At 41.3% G+C, this 21,561-nt stretch overlaps 1 protein-coding gene across 4 annotated transcripts in view; it reads left to right on the forward strand.

Annotated features, from left to right (window-relative positions):
* The window catches only part of LOC122986849 (neuroendocrine convertase 1-like), a 184,924-nt gene that overhangs the window by 43,066 nt on the left and 120,297 nt on the right, over positions 1 to 21,561 (forward strand). For all 4 annotated transcript variants that reach the window (XM_044358290.1, XM_044358289.1, XM_044358291.1 and 1 more), the window contains exons 5-6: positions 1,469 to 1,572; positions 6,711 to 6,816. In XM_044358290.1, coding sequence (XP_044214225.1) covers positions 1,469 to 1,572; positions 6,711 to 6,816 — 210 coding nt within the window. The remainder of the gene's footprint in view (positions 1 to 1,468; positions 1,573 to 6,710; positions 6,817 to 21,561) is intronic.

Below are 21,561 nucleotides of genomic sequence, written 5' to 3' on the forward strand. Positions count from 1 at the left end.
CCGAATGGATCTGAGCTCAGCTCTAATCAGGTGGTGTGTCACAATCACCTCAGGAGAAAATATTGTAGGGAATCATAGCCAACGTAAAAGAATTATGCTATTAAATGACAATTTTTTTTTGGAATTTGATTCACAGATATTAAGGCTTGATTGTTTTGTCTCGATTGTAAGTCGCTTTGGATAAAAGCATCTGCCAAACGACAAAATGAAAATGTAAATGTTAACTTGGTTATAAGATTATTATCTTCTGTCTGTTGTTGTCATTGTTAACTGGTTGATTGCTGTCAATGTTTGTGTTCTCCATCATGATGAGGGTCTGTTCAGGTTGACTTGTATTTTGGATCGGGTCCACTATCCTTCAGATCAGATCTAGCTGTGCTCGGCTCCCCTTCGGTTTGTGTTTCTCTTTTAAAACATTTTTTTAATGTACTTGGGGTTTGGGTAGGTTACTCCAGGGTCCGTTTTGGATCGCTTCCAATATTGTGGACCTGTGAAGACCTCCACATCATAGCTGCAAGCAATGTAATATACTCATCATTGACAAGTTGCAAATGGTATAGCATGTTTGATCGTGTGTTTCCAGAGACATACCCAACTTTGGTTAAACACTGTTGGCACACAGTTTTTTGTCTGCTCCGCAACTGTTTGTTCAGTGTCGTGGTAACTTACTGGAAACCATAGCGCTCCCAAACAATAAATGAGATCCTTTTTAAATGAGATAAGAGATTCTTCCCAGTCTGGTGTCATACTGACATCACTCCGTATATGAGTTATACATCTAAGGGGCTAATTTTAGAATTTATGTTTTACACATTTACCTAATTACCTGCGTTAGGCTAATGCATCAGTAATTATTTGGTTCACAGGGAATAGCGAAACGCAGAAAGTTACGTACCAAATGGAATGGTTCGGGACCAATACACGTACCATTACACCACTAATTAATACAAATGCTTGAAATGAATCATGTATGTTTGTGTGGAATGTTTTATTAGAGTCAGTTCAGAAAAGTGGCTTCCCATTAACAACGGGTGATACTAATTAATTTAGCACAGTACATTATGAACAAAACTGATTCATATCTGATCAAATGTGAGAGGTAGAAAAAGACTGACAGTGAAATGGAGCGCTGTTGCAGGGGTGAAAAATGTGAAGAAAGTGAGAGAGAGAAAGAGAGGCAGTAAGTGTAACATGTAGTGTATCCAGAGAAAGGTGCAGGCCTTGATGAGCTGATAGCACCACAGACAGCGAGCCAAGCTGTGCCACAGTAATGACATGCTAATGATATGCTAATTGTATGGTAATCTGCCAGCAGTATTCCACCTCACTGGAGAGAGGGGGAATCTGGGAGGCCTTTCACCATTGGTTGGAGACCAGGGACTTCCTGATGTCAGAGTTCAACACATGAAGAAAAAGAAAACACACATGTACACACACATACACACATGATGGATCTGTGTGCTTGCAGGTTCCCAGAGGAGAGAGTCTGCAACTGACAGGCAGCCTGAGGAGAATAAGAGTGACCAGTCCCTCACCTTCAATGACCCGCTCTGGCCCATGCAGTGGGAACTGGTGGGTGTAATAGTGTATGTGTGTGTCTGTGTGTGTTCATCGGGCTTATGTGGAGGTCTCCTCTCTCTCCTTTCAGCTCTAGTCCGCATGGTGAGGGATGTTCCTCTGACAGGCATAAGTCAAGCAGGTTTTCATGTGTGACTGGAGAGAGAGACAGAGGAAGAAAGGAGGAAGGGAGATAATGGAGAGAGGGAGAAAAGGAGAGAGAGAGAGTGGAAGTGAAGGGGGTTGTCCATGGTGAACTGAGACAGATGTCTGGGATTGATGAGGCTCGGAGCAACACTGACACACAACTGTGATACAACAACAAGACTAGCTCATCCTTTCAGCAGAGTCTTGACACGCTTTGACCAATATGTGTGTGCATGAAGAGCAACTGGAATACAATACCAGTATGTTTGGGTGTGGAAATGTCAAATTTTATACTGTAGAATAATAGCACAAAATATCAACTTCAGTCCAGAGTATTCAGTAGCTGCATTTACAGCCTTTTATTCCTGAAAATAATCAATTACAACTCAACCAGAATGAAAAAGCCTCACATCGGCACTATGATCAGATTGAACTGACTCATTTTGAAATAAATTACATTTCATTTTAAAAGGAAAACCTTTTTGTAAAATCCAAGGGAAGGATTTTTTTTCCATGTGTTTTTAAGATCAATTTCAATTCTCTTTCTGCACATGAGCACTGAACTTGAGTCAAAGGTGTTCCCCTTGGTAGATGCACCACTCTTTTGTCATTTCTGAGTGGTATCTACCAATTTTCCAAGTGGTACATCCTTCTAACAATACCTGTCTTCATTTAAAAGATATTTACTTGTTTTGTGGAGGTAAACTGATGGATTACATGTGTAAGATAAAATGGCTAAAACAAATTCAGTTCAAAAGCATGTAAGTGTGCAAAGTTTGAAGATCTTCAATACTAATGCTGATATGCTATGTGAATCTTGGCATTGATACCAAAATAATACTTTTTCGATCGCTTGCTTTGGGAATGATAAACGTGATTTTTTTTTTTTTTTTCAAAACCCCTTTTCATGTAACACAAAAAGTAAAGCTAGACCAGTAAACTGGCCAGGCAGATGTATAGCAGCCGATTATTATTGCAGATATATATCTGTATCGGCCCATATGTTGGAAATTACAGTACAGTAGTGCCAAAGATACGTTTGAGCCAATTTAGAAATGGTTGTTTATGGAATGTGTTATGTTAAAAAAAAAATTTCTTATTAAAATACCAGCTCAAATATAGATTTCAAGCTCAGAAATCTAGTATTGGTCAGGCTCTGTACCTGAATATCAGTACTAAAAACATGTTTGTTCTTTTTTACAAAACCCTTATTTCATATAATATTTGATATGTGTTGTTTAAACACAATCAGTCTAAAACCTTCAAAGCTGTGATTTAATTTAGAAACGGTGTTATTAATGAATTATTAATGAATAAATAAAGAAGAGTTTGCTCACACAATCATAAGCATTTGATTCCAGCTCTTGGTAATTGACAGTTTTCAATACTAGCCGCCAACACATCTCTGTTGCATATCCAGACCTACTAATAAGGGAGCCAAACACTCAATGGCTGTCCATCTTTACAAAAGTTGGCTGATGGCTGAGCGCTCTATTGTGTGTTTTGTGCACGTTCGAGCCATCTGAGTGCTTTTTGAAGCATGTAAACTGAACAACTTAGACAATGATTGTGTGTGATTTGTGTTCACAAGCAGCTAATTTGTTCTGTAATTTGAGCACTGTCTCTGATCCACACAAAACTTTTGTAAGTTTCAATAGTTCTTTGCCAGATGATAGTCAACAGTGTAATTTGAATCTATATTTGTAATAAATATATGGTATTACCAAGGATCCTGAACTTGATGCCAAAGCGCGCACACATACACACATCTATACACAGACACACAGAAAGCAGAAAGGTTGCTGGGCTCAGCCAATCAACTCAGTGGATGTTCTTGACTGACGTGCAAGGGTGTAATCTGACAGAGCCAGGAGGAAGGGAGGCGGGGTCAGAGATTCACCAAGGCAACCAGGCAACAGATTGATTGACAACTCAGCTCTCGGGGCAAGATGGGGTGGGGGGTGGGGAGGGGATGAGAGTCAGGACAGGGGTGGAGGGTGGTGGAGACAGAGATGGAGGAACAGAGGTGGGGAGACGAGGGGGAATATGAAGCAGATATGAAAGGAAAATCTGACACAGCTTTTTATACGAGTGTCATTTGTTGCAAATTGTCAATGCTGGGGGAAACGTTATTGATATGATTGTTTATGAGAAACAGTATGATGCAAGAAAATCTTCTAAAGACATCAAATAGGTCATGCAGTATTACTATAACTAACTAAGCTATAACTTGATTAAATAAACTAAATAAATAGAACGAAACCATCAATAACTCCATATTTAAGAAAAATGTAAAGCATCTCCAGAGTTGAGAACATGTCTAGTCTGGCTCTCTCTTCTCTCCTGCTCTCATTCTGTTGTGTTTAATCAGCCTCTGGTGGACATGGATATTGATTGAGGGTCAGTAATCTGCTCAGGGTTGGTAGCCTGCCAAGACCAGACGTGTGTGTGTGTGTGGTCCAGGTATTCCTCATGTTGTGGGGACGTAAATCTCTTAACACAGTCATGTTGTGGGGACTTGCCTCCCTTATGAGGACAAAAAGCAAGTCTCCTTAATGTAAATCATTAATTTTAGGGTGAAGACTTGGATTAAAGTTGAGATAAATTTAGGCTTTTGTTAAAGTTAGGGTTAGGCATGTGGTGGCTAAGGTTAAGATAAATTAGTAAGATAATGTCCTCTGAAGTGATGGAAACACGATGTGTGTGTACTAGCTGACTGTGTATGTTCGCTAAATTCTGGTGTGTACATCATGGGTGAGCAGTATAACACACACACACATACACAAGGCAAGTGGACTCCATTGTATCAGTCCAGCTCCTCCAGAGGAGCTTGTTCCAAGCTGCTAAAATCCATACAGCATCCTGGACGTGTGTGTGTGCGTGTATGTTTGTATGCTTAGCTGAGGGGCAGCTGAGATAAAGGCAGAGGAGCAGGAGAGATTGTTTTGTTGTTTTCTGAAGCTGTGTGTTACTGTTTGCATGTGTGTTTTCTGCAAAGAGACAGTTTGTGTGTGTGTGTGTGTGTGTGTGCGCGTTTTCACTGCTAGTGTTGCATGAACTTTTTCACAACTCTGCACGCATGCACAGGATGTCTGTGTGTTTGCTCATGTGTATATCTATGTGTGTGTTTGTGTGTTAGAGAGCGGATTGGTTGTGTTCCAGTGCTTCAGAGAATATTTATGATTCTGTGCATGTTTCCGTGTGTGTGTGTGTTAAGCCTGTGTTGTTGGCTTTTCCTTCATGACTGTGTGTGAAGTGAGTCAACGTTCAAGATGCCTCTCTGTGGGCTTATATCAAAGTTCACAAAGGTGTGTTTTTTTTTTTGCACGTATGTTGGTGTACCCTGTGACTGTATGCGTGCATACGTGCGTGCAAACATATGTGTTTGTGTGTGTGTGTGTGTGTGTGTGCGCGCGCACTCCTCAGGGCCGGTGCTCGTGCTCTTGTGGACGTTAGCTCGCTAGCCTCCATTCATCTGCTTTATTCTCACCCACTACAAAGCAGTGCTGCTCCCCAGATGCAAACCCCCAAACACACACACACACACACACTCTCTCTCACACACACACACACACACAAGCCCCCTACTGAGCAGTTTTTTCCCATTGTGCTCTTTCTTCCTCTTTTTCTGTCTCTCTTCATCATGATAACAACAACAGAGTTGAAGCCTCTTGAAACACTCACTTTGAATATCAAATTGGTTGTGCGTGTGTGTGTGTGGGCAGGGGAGTTTGGGGCAGCTGCTGACATTTTTGGTGAGACAGTTTGTTCACTACCTTTTTGGTGTGTGTTAATGTGTGTGTGTGTGTGTGTGTGTGTGCGCGCGCAACTGTTTTGTTGCACACACACACATATAGTTTGCCTACCTGTGAGCATGTGCTTGTGTGTATTCTTTAGAGCCATTTAAGTTGTATGTGCAGAGTGTTTGGGTGTGTGTGAGTGTATTTTTATGAAGGTGTTTTTGTGATCAAGTGAATATATGTAGTCTGCGGGGCCACTCAGGCTCATGGGAGTAGTGGCAATGGTTCTTCTGCTTCGCCATGCTGGTGTCATTGCTGTGAACACAGGTAATTTTGTGTGTGTATGTACTGTGTTTGTGCGTGTGTGTGTGGGTGGATTTGTGGTTTGAGGTGCGAGGATGAAAGATCTGTCTCTGTGACTTGCTCATGAACTCTCTGAGTCTGCCGTGGGCACTCTGAAGACGAATAGTGTCTGGGTACACTCAGATACAGATGTTTTCACACAAACACACACAAACCCAATAACAATGCCCATTCATAGTTAGTATTTTCTGAAGTGGCCTTGTATGAAGCACCTCCCCAAAGTAGATGGGGGGTTGGTACGCCCCCAGTTCGGAAAAACTGACAAGAGTTGGGCTCAGGAAGCTAAGCAATGCACTGCTGTGGACAGGGCAGCAGCAAAACCTATTTTAACCACCTAAAAAAATCAATATCAGTTTAAGTGTAGGCTATATTTAGAATATTTTCAGCACTTTCACACACGTGCCGTCAGACAGCCCTTTCCTTCAGCACTACATTTTCTCTACCGAGGAACTTCCATATTCCTACACATGCCGCGCACTGTGGTACACCACAGATCAGCTGTTTGGGTCAGAAAGTGCTGTTGTGAGATCACACAGCTGAATGTTTACACTAGAAAAGATGTGTGGTCAAATATGTCCCAGAGCACCTAGGCAGAGTGATCCCAGTGTGTCTTGGTGGTTGTTTACACTTGTTCTCAGCACTGTCCACTTGTGATCCGATCAAACCAAGTGTAAACAGGGTCAAGATGTACAAACAGGTGCAAATCCAAAAAAAAACAAACTTGTGTCCAGTGAAAATGTTCTTGCAACTGTGTTAGTGTAACCTCTTCTTTGCACCGACACAAAAGTAGAGGTCTTGAACTTACTGAGCAATGCATTTGGGTTTATGTTTAACAATAAATCACTGGTTGCAGTAGTCATCTTCAGGTTGTGTGTATATGTGTGTGTGTGTGTGTGTGTTTAGTTTGCACAGGACCAGTTCAACTCCGATGGGTTTGACCTGAATGTGATGCCAGTTTGGAGAAACAACATCACCGGTAATGGAGTGGTGGTCACCATCATCGATGACGGTGAGTCCTACACTGCAATACACACACACACACACACACACACACACACACACACACACACACACACACTTGTTTCCAGATTGATTGGATCTTTTAAATAGTTACACAGATACTTTCTGGTTACTAAAGAGATTGATTATACAAATGTGGCAGCCAGAATAAGAACATTGTGGCAGATTTTAGATGATTTCAGTCCGTTGGGTGTGTGTGTACTAGCTGAAAGTTTCATTTGAACCATACATTTCTCTTTTTAATACAATAAGACCAGGAGCAGACATCTATAATATGTGGAAAATACATTTATTTTGATCAGAAAAAATCATTTGCAACAGGCTGTGGTGTATGTGCTTTTAAAAACCAAGTTTCTATTGGTGAATGCTTGTCTGGTTTGGTGTGATGAAGCTGAACTCTGGCCCTCAGTGGAGGGGGTGAATGATTTATATTAGTGCCCCCCCCCACCACCACCACCTCCACCTCCACCACCAGCACCACCGTCATCTTCGTCTCAGTCACGCCACAATGAGAATTCATTTCTTTCTGATTGCTGGGATATCTGGCAACAAGGGAAATGAGAGAGCGGCATCTTATGGGCTCATTCATCAAGAACTAATTGAAGCCTCACTAGTCTCAAATGCTGATAGAGCTGGAGTAGTGTTGGAGTGTGCTGTTTTGTTTGTGTGTATTAAAGTGTTCATGTGACACTTTTTTTTTTTTTTTTCTCCTTTTTGCATCCGAGCGCCTCTGAATCTGCAGTACGTGAGTTGAAGTGGACTTCAAGAAAATGTCCTATAAAAGTGTCATTATTCTAAGAAATGGCAATTTTGTGTATGTGTGTTTGGTCCATGCATGCATGTGTGTTCTGCCTGTTTTTTTGATAAAAGATGCTGCTGTTATTGTGAGCTGCTGTGTTGTGGACAGAAGGCCCTCTCCATCCTCTGCATACAGACAGAGCAGAGCGTGTGTGTGTGTGTGTGGTGAGGGGTGGATGCAGAATGAGCAAGCATGCGAGAGAGAAAGAGAAAGAAATTAAATAGAGGAAGGATATAGAGGGAAATGTCAGGAGAAAGCAAGAGCAAAAAGGATTCGGAGAGGGGGCGAGTGTGTGTGTGTATGTGTGTGTGTGTGTGTGTGTGTGTGTGTGTGTGTGTGAATGAGACAGAGAGTATTAGACTTGCACCACTGAATCTCCTCTCCTCTGAGGCTATTGTACTCTGCTCCACCTCTCTGTATTGATTCCACCGGGCAAGAGCTCCCTCACTCTTTCTCCTCCTCCTCTCCGTCTCTTGCTTTCTCTTCCTCTCATTTTCTTGGTCTTTTCCTCTTCGTGTTTTTTTTTTTTTTTTTCCTGTTCCCTCTTTGTTAACTAGGAGGTGACTTCTTCCCCTGGCTACCCTTCGTTTTCTTTTTCTTCCTTCTCCCTCCTTTTTTTTTTTTTTTTTTTTTTTTTCCTTTTCTCCGTCTCTCCCTCCCTCTCGGACAGTCTGCCTCTCACAGCTGAAGGATCATGTACACGCTCACCTTTAGCCACCTTTCAATCGATGCCAATTGATTTTGATATCACAATGAAATAAATTATTTTTCTTTTTGAGTGAAAGCGCCTCCACCTCCTCCCCCCCCCGCCCACCCTCCTCTATCCCCCGTCCTTCAATTCAATCCCTCTGTTTTAGATGTAATGTAATTGGCATCTGAGGCCGGTCCTCTGCTAGCGTTGAATCACATTCACCGTGCCACCTTCAATTTGTATGCCCATGTGTGGGTTTGCTTGTGACTCTACTCTTTCAGACTATTCTCCCATATACGCATTAGCTTGCTTTTATGGCTATACTTAATGGACTGCATGTCCTTAAGAAGCACAGCTGAAGGAAACCAGAACCCTTGCAGCAGCGGGCATCAACATAAAGAGTCTGTTGTCCATAGATTCATCTGTGAAATAGCATCTAACCCTCATCCTTCCTGTACCGTGACAGCCCCACAGTGTCCCTGTCACCCTGCAACACACACTGGCTTCTGTCCCTCCTGGCCAGACAGCACCAAACGCACGTCCTGACCGATTCTTATGCCTTTGTTATTACATGTCGCTGTTACACAGAGGGACACAAGACAAAAAAACTTGACTTGTAAATGGAGGAGAAGGGATAGATGAACGGAGGAAGAGAGGAAACAGAATTTACACAAAGAGGACTGCAAGCTAAACTTCAATTTGATCTGTCTCACTTTACTGCACCCTGTAGCAGACAGTCGTTGAACCATTTCTTTTTTTTTCCCCCCCCGTCGTAAGTTAGTTGAAGATGGTGGGATTTTATAGTCGCACCTTTTATAAAAAAAAAAAAAAAAAAAGCAGTCCACTGAGGAAAGAATGTGAGCCCAGTATAGATGCAGAGCTCTATTTATGTTGTCATATTCATCTGTTGATGTAAGAGGTGTGATAAAATATTTTATGGCTGATTATGAAGGCTTACGTAGCTGCTCTAAGAGGCAGAGCTGTATCTTTGGTGTTGTACAGCCTCAGCTGATTGACTTAATGAGGTGTGTCCATACAGTATGAAAATCATTTACTCTACTGTCTGCTCATGTTGTGTGTAAGAGCTGTGCTGAGGATGAATTTTTTTTTTTTTTTTTTTTTAAAAGGCAATTTACATAATGAAATTTTGACTTTACTTTGCATTTTCAGTTGGCTTTTGTAGTTATGGTATTTTATCTTTGGTGTCGTCATACATGGTCTATACCAGGGCTGTAACTAACAATTATTTTAATTGTTTAATTGTTGAATAGCCAATTATTTTCTCACTCATTTCGTCTATCAAATTCAAATGTCTTGTTTTATTAACCAACTGTCCAAAACCCAAAGATATTCAATTTACTATCATACTGTTTATGACAAAGAAAAGCATCACATCTTCACATCATTAATCGATCATCAATCGAGTAAATGCTGATTAATTTTCTGTCGATCGACTCATCGTCTCAGCTCTAGTCTTTATCTCGGAAACTATCATCTGAAGACTTTCACAACATCACCATTCTTGCATTATCCAAAGTATTAGTCATCCAGAAAACCCACTCACCATATTTTACACTGATCTCACAACATCTGGTGTTGTGTTATATTGATTTTATAAAACAGCATAAATGTTCCACTGCTGCTAAAAGAATAGATCCAAATGTTTGGTAAAAACTGGCTTTTGCTTTTAATTGATAATATTGAAACAAGTTGTGGTACACTAGTGATCTGTAAGCCTGGTTGTATTAACTTTCCCACATACAGTCCCAATGCAGAGTTACCTCATACTCTGTGACTTCTATTATTTAGTATATGAATGCACACAATGTAAGTAACTCTATGTGGAAGGGCTGTTTTCTGACTTTCACAGTTAATTTTGTGTAATTTTATCTTAGTATGTATATTTTATCTGTGAATGAATATATTATATCATAGTATGAATGAATCCTTTATATTTTCATACTAGTGTTTTCAACACAAAAGGTTGGTAACTGTGTAATAAGAGAAACCTCATCTTTACAATGTGTACGTCTCTGTATCTAGGTCTCAGTGTCTATAAATACTTGTGTTTGTATGCTCATGGTGTGTATGTATCCATGCATTAAGGCAGGCTCCCAGCTGAAGTCCAAAGAGTGTCAGAAGTCTGCTTGTGTGTGTGTGTGTGTGTGTGTGTGTGTGTGTGGGGCTGCTTGGTAGAAATGACACTGGCCGGCTATGTAAAAGTGTGTCTGACAGGGGGAGCGACAGAGTCAGCGCTTTTTTTCTCTCCCTCCTCACCCCCCGCTGTTCAATCCATCCAGCTGCTGTCACCACAGGGGAGCAGACAATCTATCAAGGCATCGGGATGCATTCTCCTCACCTGCGCCGCGCCTTTAATGAACAGCCAACATGATCCCGGCTGACAAGCAGGAAATGGATGTAATAAAGATTGTTTCTGCATGCTCTTTGCATCCCTGATAAATCACCTTGCTGTGCAACAGATACGGGAGCCACATGGAAATTTGATTTCACACGGCAAGGGGGAGGAAGAAGAGAGCAGTGGGGGAAAAAAGAGAGCCGCTAGTGGCAGGGTCACTCTATTTTATTCCCCTTTTTTCTCCAGCAGAGCAGTGGAGCAAGGTGTGTGTGGGGGTTGAGTGTAGGGACTGTTTTTTTCCTTTTTTTTTTTTTTTTTTGCTTGGGTTCTTACTTATCCCACCAATGCTCTGTTAAGCCTGGAACATGCTTTTGTGTGTGTAAGTCTATAAACAATAACAGACAATGTGTACAGTCAGTCACATAGATGTCCATCTTCATACTCGGACGTAACGTTAATGTGTGCAATAGGAGCAGGGCTGCATTTACCAAAACCAGAATACACTGGAAATGAAGAAGAGTCTGGAGATGGAAACCTATTTTTATTGCAAGAAAGTAAAACTAAAAATAGTGTTTGATGCACAGGACCACAGATGTACACAATATGTGAAGTTTGGAAGTGTGCACAAGGGTCTCCTGGAAGCCTCTACAAGCTGCTATTACCCAGAAACCCCTTCTATGCACTCCTGTGTTTACAAGTGTGCTTTTAGAAGTGTGTGTTCACCAGTCCACTTAAACAGTATCTTAAACAGTATCGGTGCCCCCCCCCAAAACCTGCAAACTCCTGATATACTGTAAATACACAGACACACAAGTACCTCTCCAACTGGTCGCTATACTAAATGACTTGTGTGTAATTTTCCTTCAACTTGCAATAAGTGATTTGTTTGGCTACTTCACGGCAGTGGAAACAAACTGTGAACACAACACTGACATATTATTACTTTCTGAATTGATGTGTCAAACTTGTTAGCCATCAGTTGCACACATCCAACAGTTATGGAGCAAGATATTTTGGGTCAATATTGACTCTTCTTCTAGCTCTGGTTTTGTGTTAGACCAACTCCTGAGCTGCTAAATGTTCCACTATGTTCATCAGCTTATCGCTAACTCTGTCTGCCATTTGGTGCTGGGCAGGTAGCGTACTGTCTGTTTTTAGAGCTTTTCATCTGAAAACAGTGGCACACAGTGTGGCTGAAAACGATGCTATGAGATTGGTGAGAGTTAACCCAGGTTGAGGTCGGAAAACCAAACAATAATCTGAAAGATGCTAAATTACCCCCTAAGAATATTGATTATAGCAGCGTTAATTTTCTTAAAACAAAAGTTAAAAATCTACCAGTGCATGATTTCAGATTGTTACCAGTACAAATAAAATCAAGTTAGTTTTTTATTCTAGTAAAGCAGCCACCTTATTCCTTCTTGATGGAGACACTGGCTCCTTGAAATTCCTTGAAACAAAAACCTATGGAAACATGTTGAAATATCCTCACCGCACTGGCTGATATTTTTACTTGTTTTAAGAAAATAAGGTTTTTAAGACTCAATTCTGAACAAATGTCTTGATAAGACGGAGCGCTCATTTTTACCACATACTCCCATATACAATACTACACAGATATGACCAAACAACACATCACATCCGCAGCCATTCGCCCTGCTGCCCAAAACCGCTGTAGCAGTGCTCTATTGTAGAGTACAGGGAGAGTGAGAGAAATGAGGGGGGTGAAGAAAAGAGAATAATGATTAGAGCTGGGGAGAAATAATAGTGGGAGAGCAGGACAAATACATGGGGAATGGAATATAGGAGAATAAAGGGAGAGCGAGATTGAGATAGGGAGAGGATGGGAGAGGGAAGGGTGAGATAGGGAGGGAGGGGGGGTGATGCAGATATGGGGGTGGGTGGGTAATTTATGATTTAATCTAATGCAGTCTGGACCTGCTGTAAGTCACACAGACCTCAGCTGGGAAAGCGAGGGAGGGAGAGATGGAGAAATCGAGAGAGAGACATTAACCTTTCCTTGAAGTGAGTGTGGAGCTGTTTTATCTGACCACCATCCACCCCTGTAAACCTTTTCTCCTCTCCACCTCTCCTTCCCCCGACTACCAACTGCTCCTCCAGGGCCGCGTTTCCCAAACACGTTACATAATCAAAATTAACTTTGTTTCCACTGAGTTAAACTAAGAGACTAAACTAAATTCCAAAGTAATATTACGATGATTTTGCTACTTCGTATCATAGATTGAATTCTAGTGACTGGAGCTCCGCTTTTTTCATGTCTTGCACTAAACACCTGATGCTGGGTATATCTTTTGCACAGAAAATGATGTCTGCATATCTGCCTACACTTCTGATGTGTTTCTGTTTGGAGCAGCAGAAGACTAGGGTAGAAAAAGAAACTCTAAAGAAACTCAAACTTCATAAAGCCCAAGGAAAGAGCTGTCACAAACCCACCCACACAGTTTGACTGACGAGTGATTGCTGGGAAGTGCAGAGTAAAGGCAGCAAAGATGGAGACAAACTCAATAACAAAATGCGATATGTAAGGATTACCTCTTAAAAATGCAACAAAAACATTATTTCATATCAGCAAACATGTGTATTTCACACACTCATCCTGTACCTCAGTATGAGGTAACAGTCAATCTGCAACATAAGCTGCCCCAGGAATCAGTTGTTGCCAGTGGCGTGGCCGCTGGCAGTTTAGGCTGATTTTGGTTTGATTCTTTCAGACCACATATGCGTCACATAGAAATATAACCTTGTGAACCAAGAACATTAGTTTATGTAGCTGCGAAGGGCAGCAATTATTGGTCTGTGACTATAACTGGAGTCACAAGGGAGCCTCTTAAATATGCTGCGTTTGAGTGAAAAATCACAAATAATCAGTGTCGTCAATAATCAGCAGCTGCTACTGGCATTGCTGCTGGCGTTGTAGATGCTTTCAAAAATGACTTCTTGAAAAAAACATGATTTCTGTTGCAGTGTCTTTGATCATACGCAGTATCTACAGTCAAGTGATGCTGTGATGAGTTAACTATGATGTGTAGCCAGTGATCAACAATCAGTATGAACACAACATTTCTGTTTATGTATTGATGTTGTTTTTTCTAAACAGGTCCATCCTCAAAATTTTGCCTTTTTAATGCATTAACAATAACATTACACTTACATAAGGCCAATTTGTAGAATTTTTAGGTCTAATCAAATAAATTCAATATACAGTACTGTGCAAAAGTTTTAGGCACTTTAGATTCTTATCCGTAGTGCAGTACCATCAGGGAGGCATCTGATCGGTCCCCAATTACAGCATGACAACGACCCCAAACATCCAGCCAGAGTCATAAAGAACTATCTTCATCAACAAAAAGAACAAGGAGTCCTGCAACAGATGGTTTGGCCCCCACAGAGCCCTGATCAACATCATGGAGTAAGTCTGGGATCACATGAAGAGACAGAAGCAGCTTAGACGCCTAAATCCACAGAAGTGTGGAACTGTGGCAACTTCTCCAAGATACAGGAACAACCAACCTGCCAAGTACCTGAAAAACTGTGTGCAGGTGTTACAACAACAACTGCTGCTGTTTTAAAGGCAAAGCTGCTCACAGCAAATATTGTTTTCATTTAGGTTTCTTCTCTGTACTGAACTTTGTATGAAGTTAATTAATAAATAAAAACTGTTCATGGCATTATTTTTGAAAGCATCCCAACTTTACTTTTAGTGCCTAAAACATTTGCATAGTACTGTATTTATAGTAAAAAATAACAAATTTGTCTCAGTGGACATTATCATCTCTACATCATGTCATTGTCTATCATTAATGAAAGATAATGAAAAACTGCATGGTAAAATACTTTTTTGGGGGACAAAAAGGTAGAAACCACAATGAAGCTGGATTTATACATGTCGTGATGTAGATATAGTTTATAGTGCAGCGTCAGACTTTACCTGTTGTTTGCTCCATTGCAACACTTTGTGGATGTATTGTACATGATCAGAGTGTATTGTGCTTTAATTATGTACACACAAACTTAAAGAACTGGAGTTACATTCAGGTAGCTTCTATTTGCCTTGCCTCATTAATGAATAGGAGACTAGTGCCCCCAAAACACTGTTTGTGGTCTTTCATTCACAGTAAGGGAAAGCAGAGGTTATAGTGAGAAAACCCAAGCAGGCACAGAAAGGCCTCCGCCAACTCGCAAGTTTGCTCCCAGATTCCTCTTGCTGTGAGGTGACAGTGCTAACTACTACACCACTGTGTTGTATGCATAGATCAGACAAATGTTGAAGATATATACATATATGAGAACAAAGTGACAATATTGAAGAAATAAAGCACAAAACATACTGTATATGGAAAATAAACATTTAGTGTTTCAGGTGAAGACTTTGAGAAAATCCACAAAACCTTGTCAGCGCCATGGAGATCTGTAAAGAGGACAGACACAAGAGTGAAGACTGAAGAATACTCTTCACACAGAGGGAGGAGAGAGAATATGTCAAGAGAGGATGGAGCAATCAGTCGCAGACAACATATAATACAAAATGCTGGCTGAGTCATCAGGAGGATGGACACCCAGATCAGGAGGCCCAGTTGCATCCTGTGGCCACACCTGTATCAATGATGTCACAGCGGGTGTTTTCCATTGGCTAGGAAACCTTAAACTGAAAATAGCACTTTTGCAGATCTGTGCGCAGACATATTTTCAGAAAAGCCCATCCTTGTCAGTCACAGGATTCCCAGTGGGAGAAACTGTAAATCCATGTGCTTCCTGTTATAGTTTCTTGTACTCAGCATAGTTACCCAAAAAGGAGCCAATCACTGCTCTCCAAAACACTGTTGAACCAATGGAATCAGCAGAAAGAGATGTTGCGGTGGTGGGCTGCACCAGCACCTACTACCAGAGTGAAACTCTTGTGTCTGCAGTAATAATCTCTCTCCAGAGAACCATTTGCCTGGATAAATATTGGTTTTGCGTTGGCCCCTGTAATGGCACCCTGTGCAGGCGGCAGGGCCGGTAAGTGACGTTGTCTGTCACGCCGTTGGCAGGCTGGCGTGGGAGTCGTTGGCACATTGTGGGGTCTCTCCAACACTCATTTGAATTTGCTCGTCCCCCAATCACGCCACTACACTCAGCGACTACACACTTCCACACTCCACTCACACACTACTCCCACTACCTGTTTGGGCGCCGGCGCTCTCATTTGCATGAAATAAGATGGAAATGGAGCCCTTATTTATGCCAACAGAAATGGAGTGTGTTATTAAGGGCACTATTGTGCAAAAGAGACGGTGGCGGTAAGAATACATTACAGAGGCTATTTCTGGAGTGGCTCGAGTCACACAGAGGGTAATGCTTTACAGGTCCCTGATGACTTCTACAGTCTGGGCGCCAACACTCTGCACGGGCTGTGTGTATGTTGTATGTGCATTTTATATGTGGAGGTGTGTATTTTTGTTTATGCGTATGAGCCTGTGTATTATGCCTGTGTTTGATTGTGTCTGTGTGCATTATCTACACTACGTGTGTGTGTGTGTACATGCTCGCGCCTGCCGAATGTGATTCTAGGAGATGATCATTTGTATATTGCCTGATGATGGATGGCTTTCCTGTGATTGACAGGTCTCCATTCATACTGGCTTCATTGCAAGTCTGTTTGTGTTGTGTAGGCCGGGCAGGAGGGAGGTAGAGCTCCATATCTGTCAGCCAGGCATTGATACAGTGGTTCGAAGCATTCATTGGGTCACTTCTGTTTTTATAAGAGACTCAAATGGAAAGAGGAAAAAGGTCCAAAGGGAGCTGTTGCCCACTATTTTGTTTCACTTATATGCACACTGAAATATAGACAGTTGTTTGCAATGTGCTATAAAGGTGTAAGAACTGATTGCAGTATAAAAACAGGAAAGAGCTTGTTTTGTAGCCTGCAGTTGCAGCTTCTTCTCATACTCTGCTTATTCATACATTGTTGATAATTGTTGTGCATTTTATCACATTTTGACCAAGGTTGAATACTTGGAATTTCTCAGGAATTCTTGCCAAAATCTGCTCCCTTTTCCCAGGAAAATCTTTAGGGAAACCTAGAATTTGTGTCTGCACCTGTGTATTTGTGTTCATATGCTCTGGACAAAAACGCATTCTTCAGATCACATCAACACTGCCATACAACTATTGTAGTTATAGTCTGACCTTGAAATGCTATCATTACAGTAATATAACGGGATAAACGTTTCATCTTCAGCGCTTTGTTCTAATTATTTTTCATGCTAAAATGGCAGCCTACTGTTCAGGTGTGTGGCAAAATATTTTTAGAGCAAGTGTGAACAGAGGGGATTGTCTAAAAACTATGCACGCTGTCTTAATCAGAGATGCAGGATGGAGGCTGTATTCCTAAATTAAAGTGCAGACATATGGAGCATTGTGTGCACATGTACACTAAACCAACAAAATCATTTTAATAATATTCCCCCTCTGCCACTCCACACCACTCCAAATCGCTGCCCATGTCTCAAAAATTTCAGTGATTCAAATAATAATAATAATATTAATGAGGAGAAAAAAACGGAAATCCATTGTGTGTATCAGAATAATTGCATGCAATAATTTCAGGGTCAACACTGTGAAGATGGTCATACTGGTACCACTCGGACTTATTAAAACAGATATGAGGTTATGGTGAAATACAGGGGACCAGACCATTCTGTGTAATGCACTTTTCTCCGCTTCAAAGATAGATAGATCATTTTATTTATTACAGATTGTTTTTGGTATTTTTGCCTTTATTCAGTAGTGGAAAGTGCAGAAAACAGGAAAACGATTAGAGAGAGGGGTATGACATACAACAAAAGGTCTGCAGTTCACTTTCTTGCTGACATGGAAATTATGTGGTACATGTTTGTGTTCTAACCAGTTGGCTACCAACGTGCCTCAGATAGTGTAATTTTAAGAAGAATTATTGTTCTAATACCACATGAACTGAGGAATAACAAGAAAACATAGTGATATATTCACAGGAACTACAAATCTTAAAATCACGTAAAAACCGCCAACCCTGACCCATTTTGATATTTGCAACTCTCTTCTGTTTCATATAACCACCTCAATGTTATACTATCTGTCCATAATATTTTATAGGTTTTAATAGACCATCATTTTCTTGTCCCTTTTTACGAACCCCAGTGGACAGCTAGCCTTTTCTCTGACCTGACCTGACCCCACTGACCTTTTGCATCCTGTCCAAACCTGAACCTGCTCCACCACTAACCCTTGATTGGCCCCTGGGTGACCCGTGATCTTTAACCTTATCAGGTCTGGTGTTCCCAGGCTGCCTCGGTGGAGCGAGTTCACGCTGGGTAAATATTATGAGCTGCTCAATTGGGTGAACCGTGCAGCTGCATCATGACAAAGGAGCGGGTGAAAGAAGTAGAGAAGGCTATGTGTGTGTGTGTGTGTGTGTTTGTGCACTTACACATGCTATCATAAAGAAATTTGAATCATGATGTTCTTCTGCTGTTTGCGCTGCATTGGCTGAGTTGTGGTCATGTCTATTTGCATATGGATAAAGTATCTTATTTAGCATCTTGTATTGTGTTTGTGATGGAGTGAAGTGAAATAGAGAGCAGATTTGTTTGTGAGGGTGCTGCATTGTTTTTTTGTTTGTTTTATTTTTTGCAGGTCTTGTAATGGAGTTTATTAGCATGTGAGTAGCAGCCTGGGTGCGTGTCTCATCTGTCGTCCTGAAGGGTTGCCATTTTGAAAACTGGATGCAAAAAAAAAAAAAAAAGGTTGCCCATTAACTGGAAATCCCCCCTCCCAGGGCTAAATTGGTGTAAATAGTATTGTTCCCCTCTCTGTCAAAGATATATGGAATGTCGTTTCGCTGATGGCTTCAGTAAATGCTCCAGCCAGGCAGGCGTATAGATATAACAGATCTGCTCCAACACTGCATCTAACCACTGGGCTGTGTAACTGGCCCTATACAGCATTTGTCATGTGATGCATGTGTGTATGTGTGTGTGGGCGTGTGCACGGATGTATGTGTGTGTATTCACAAGCATTTAAGAGATGGAAACAAAGCATTTGAAGCAAGTAGAGAGAGAAAAGAGAAAGGGGAAAGAAAGGAAGGAGAGACGGAGAGCGGAGAGAGAGCTGTTGCTGGGAAAATACACATCAAATAAGTTAATGTCAAGGCCAGTGTGGTCCCATAACTTCTCCATTCAACGAGAGGTCAAACTGGGGTCAAGGTCTATTGATTTCTTTTCAGGCTTTGTGGCAGTATTTCTTTCTACTAATAGCAAGTGCAGGCCTTCACCAGCATTGGATGTGATTTCTCTGTAATGTACAGCAGAGAACTATTTCTGGATTGATACTGAAAATGTCTTCCTCACCTCTAAATGTAAAGAGAAACCAACATTCTGATCAGAAAAATAGTGTTTTATGCGTTTACTAAAAGATAACAGATGAAATTTTTAATACATCATTTATTCTGCATCTGTTTATCTCTATATATTTGTTACAAGAATGCAGCTGTATGTTTGTATGTGTACAAGCTTATCATTTTGCATGTACACTGCATCAGTGTGTGTGTGTGTGCGTGTGCACACTTACATATCGGTGTGTTCCCGTGGTCGCTGGCGTGCAGTGATGGATCGCAGCAGTTCCCTGTTTACCTAGCCTCATGATTTCCTGTGCGTGCATGTAACAAGTGGAGTTTGGCAGGATTAATGAGCACACAGCTTGCTGAATGGGTGTTTGGCTCCGCAAAGCACTCCATCATGGCTTGATGCTGCTACCATACCCCTCAAACTCACAGACACACACACACACACACACCCTGCACTCTGCAACTCACCACTTACCCCTGCTCTTAATTACACATGCTTAGCCAAGTCCCATTAAGCAACCCCCCCCCCATGCTAAACAATGTTAAAGCATCCACATTTCTCATAGGGTGCAGTGTTTAAATATAGTCTCCACGCTGCAGCGTGTAGGAGGTAAATTGTTCTAATACCTTTGCTCCTGAGAGAAACAGAGGAAGAGATAGTGATGCACCATAGAAAGTTTTAGCTCAATACCAAATATGCGTTAATTATCGTCACGTTTTCATTCTTGTCATGTTAGTTTGCATGTAGGGATTTCAGCTCAAGTAACTTGTGTGTGTAGATTGAGGGGTTCTAAACTAGTCTATGTGCTGTTTGGATCAGAAATGGATCATTTTACCAGTGATCCGTGATGCGAGTAATTATATTAAGATAATGTCAATGATCCCATAAATCATCATTCACTGACTTGCTAGAAACACTTTTAGGAAACGTGTCTAATTGAAGCTAATATTAGTAGCAGCTAGTGGCCACATGTTAAAGTGACAATCCACTAATTTTACATGTCAGTTACACTTGTATAATCTGTTCTGTAGCTGTGAGGGAGCTTTGTCAAATCTATATCCCAAATTACATCATCCAGACTACTACTTTGATGGGAAAACTATGGTTCAAACTGTGATTGTGTGGGGTTATTGAGCAGGGAAGGTCTAAAAAAAGACACTAATAAATTGCATTATGGGAATTGTAGGATCCAGTGTTTTGACCTAACCCTTAAACCTTAACTTGGGACTTAAGTGTAACACACACTGGTTGTTATACAACACGTCATTTGATGCCTGTAGCCCACATCAGACGTGTAATACAGACAGGTAGCCAGGATGTGCTGAAACATGGAGCAAATGTGATTTTGTTTTTTATTATATTTATATAAATATATAATTATATTTGGTTAAATGTGCTCACTTTTCTGAAGCTGTAGCTCATAGTGCTTTGTACTGTAAGACTATTGACAAGGCAGTCTACTGCATCACCATCAGCTACATTTAGCAACACATTAGGCTACAGAGTTTGTAGTTACCCAGTACTGAGGCAGGTTTGTTGTATTCAGCCTGCATGGTTGTATCAATTTATTAGTCAGAGGTGAGCTCAGATTATCTGTCTTGTATTGGTAAAGATCCCTCGTGAGAATTTATTGTCACATCAATCTTCTCAAGGTGATTCCCTTTTATTATTTGAGTGTTGCAAGAGGCTCCGCATACTAAAGCCTGGAGCTTAATACGTAATATACAGAATGCATTAGAAGTAAACTCTCAATCCCTCCCTCATGTGTGACAAGAAGTAACTGAAATTAAGTGTGCACGTCCGTTTAAAGATGGTTTTATGTACATATGTTTGCTTTTGTATGTTTTTATGTGTTTGTATGCACATGTGCATGCCGGTGTATGTTCTTTTGCATGTTTGTGTGTCATAAGGTTTGCAAACAAGCACTGTAACAGTGTCTCTTATTATGCTTGTGTATGTTTTCTTGTGTGTGTGTGTGTGTGTGTGGCCAGAAAGAGGGGCTGGTAGAAAGGAGGACAGGAGGGTAGAGCAGAAATCAAATCACTTAATTGCTGCATTTTTCATCTCCATCTTTTGTTTTATGGCGGCTGAGGGCCGGCAAGCGACTCTGGCTGTGATTCATGGACGTCAGGGAGGCCCGTGAGCAGCACCATCCCTCATCGGCACCCGGCCGCCCGCGTACCCAAAGCACCCACACAATTACCGTGATGAATATGACTTGTTTTTGTTGTTTGTTTGTTTGTTTGTTGGGTTTTTTTTCATTCTTTTACTTCACTACCTTCATTTGGTTTTAGTGAGAACGAGGAGGTGTTTAATGCAGCCGCTGAGCTGTCAGAAATAAACAATTTACCATTTCAGGTTCATTCCTCCCTCTGCACCCTCCCCTTATGAAAACTGGGCCCATTGAGACTGGGAGACAGCAGATACAGGCAGATAGGCATGCAGAGAGAGAGAGAGAGAGAGAGAGAGAGAGAGAAGGGGGAGAGAGAGATAAGGAGGAGATA

The sequence above is a fragment of the Thunnus albacares genome, chromosome 8, assembly GCF_914725855.1.
Source record: "Thunnus albacares chromosome 8, fThuAlb1.1, whole genome shotgun sequence".
NCBI classification, from domain to species: Eukaryota; Metazoa; Chordata; class Actinopteri; order Scombriformes; family Scombridae; genus Thunnus; species Thunnus albacares.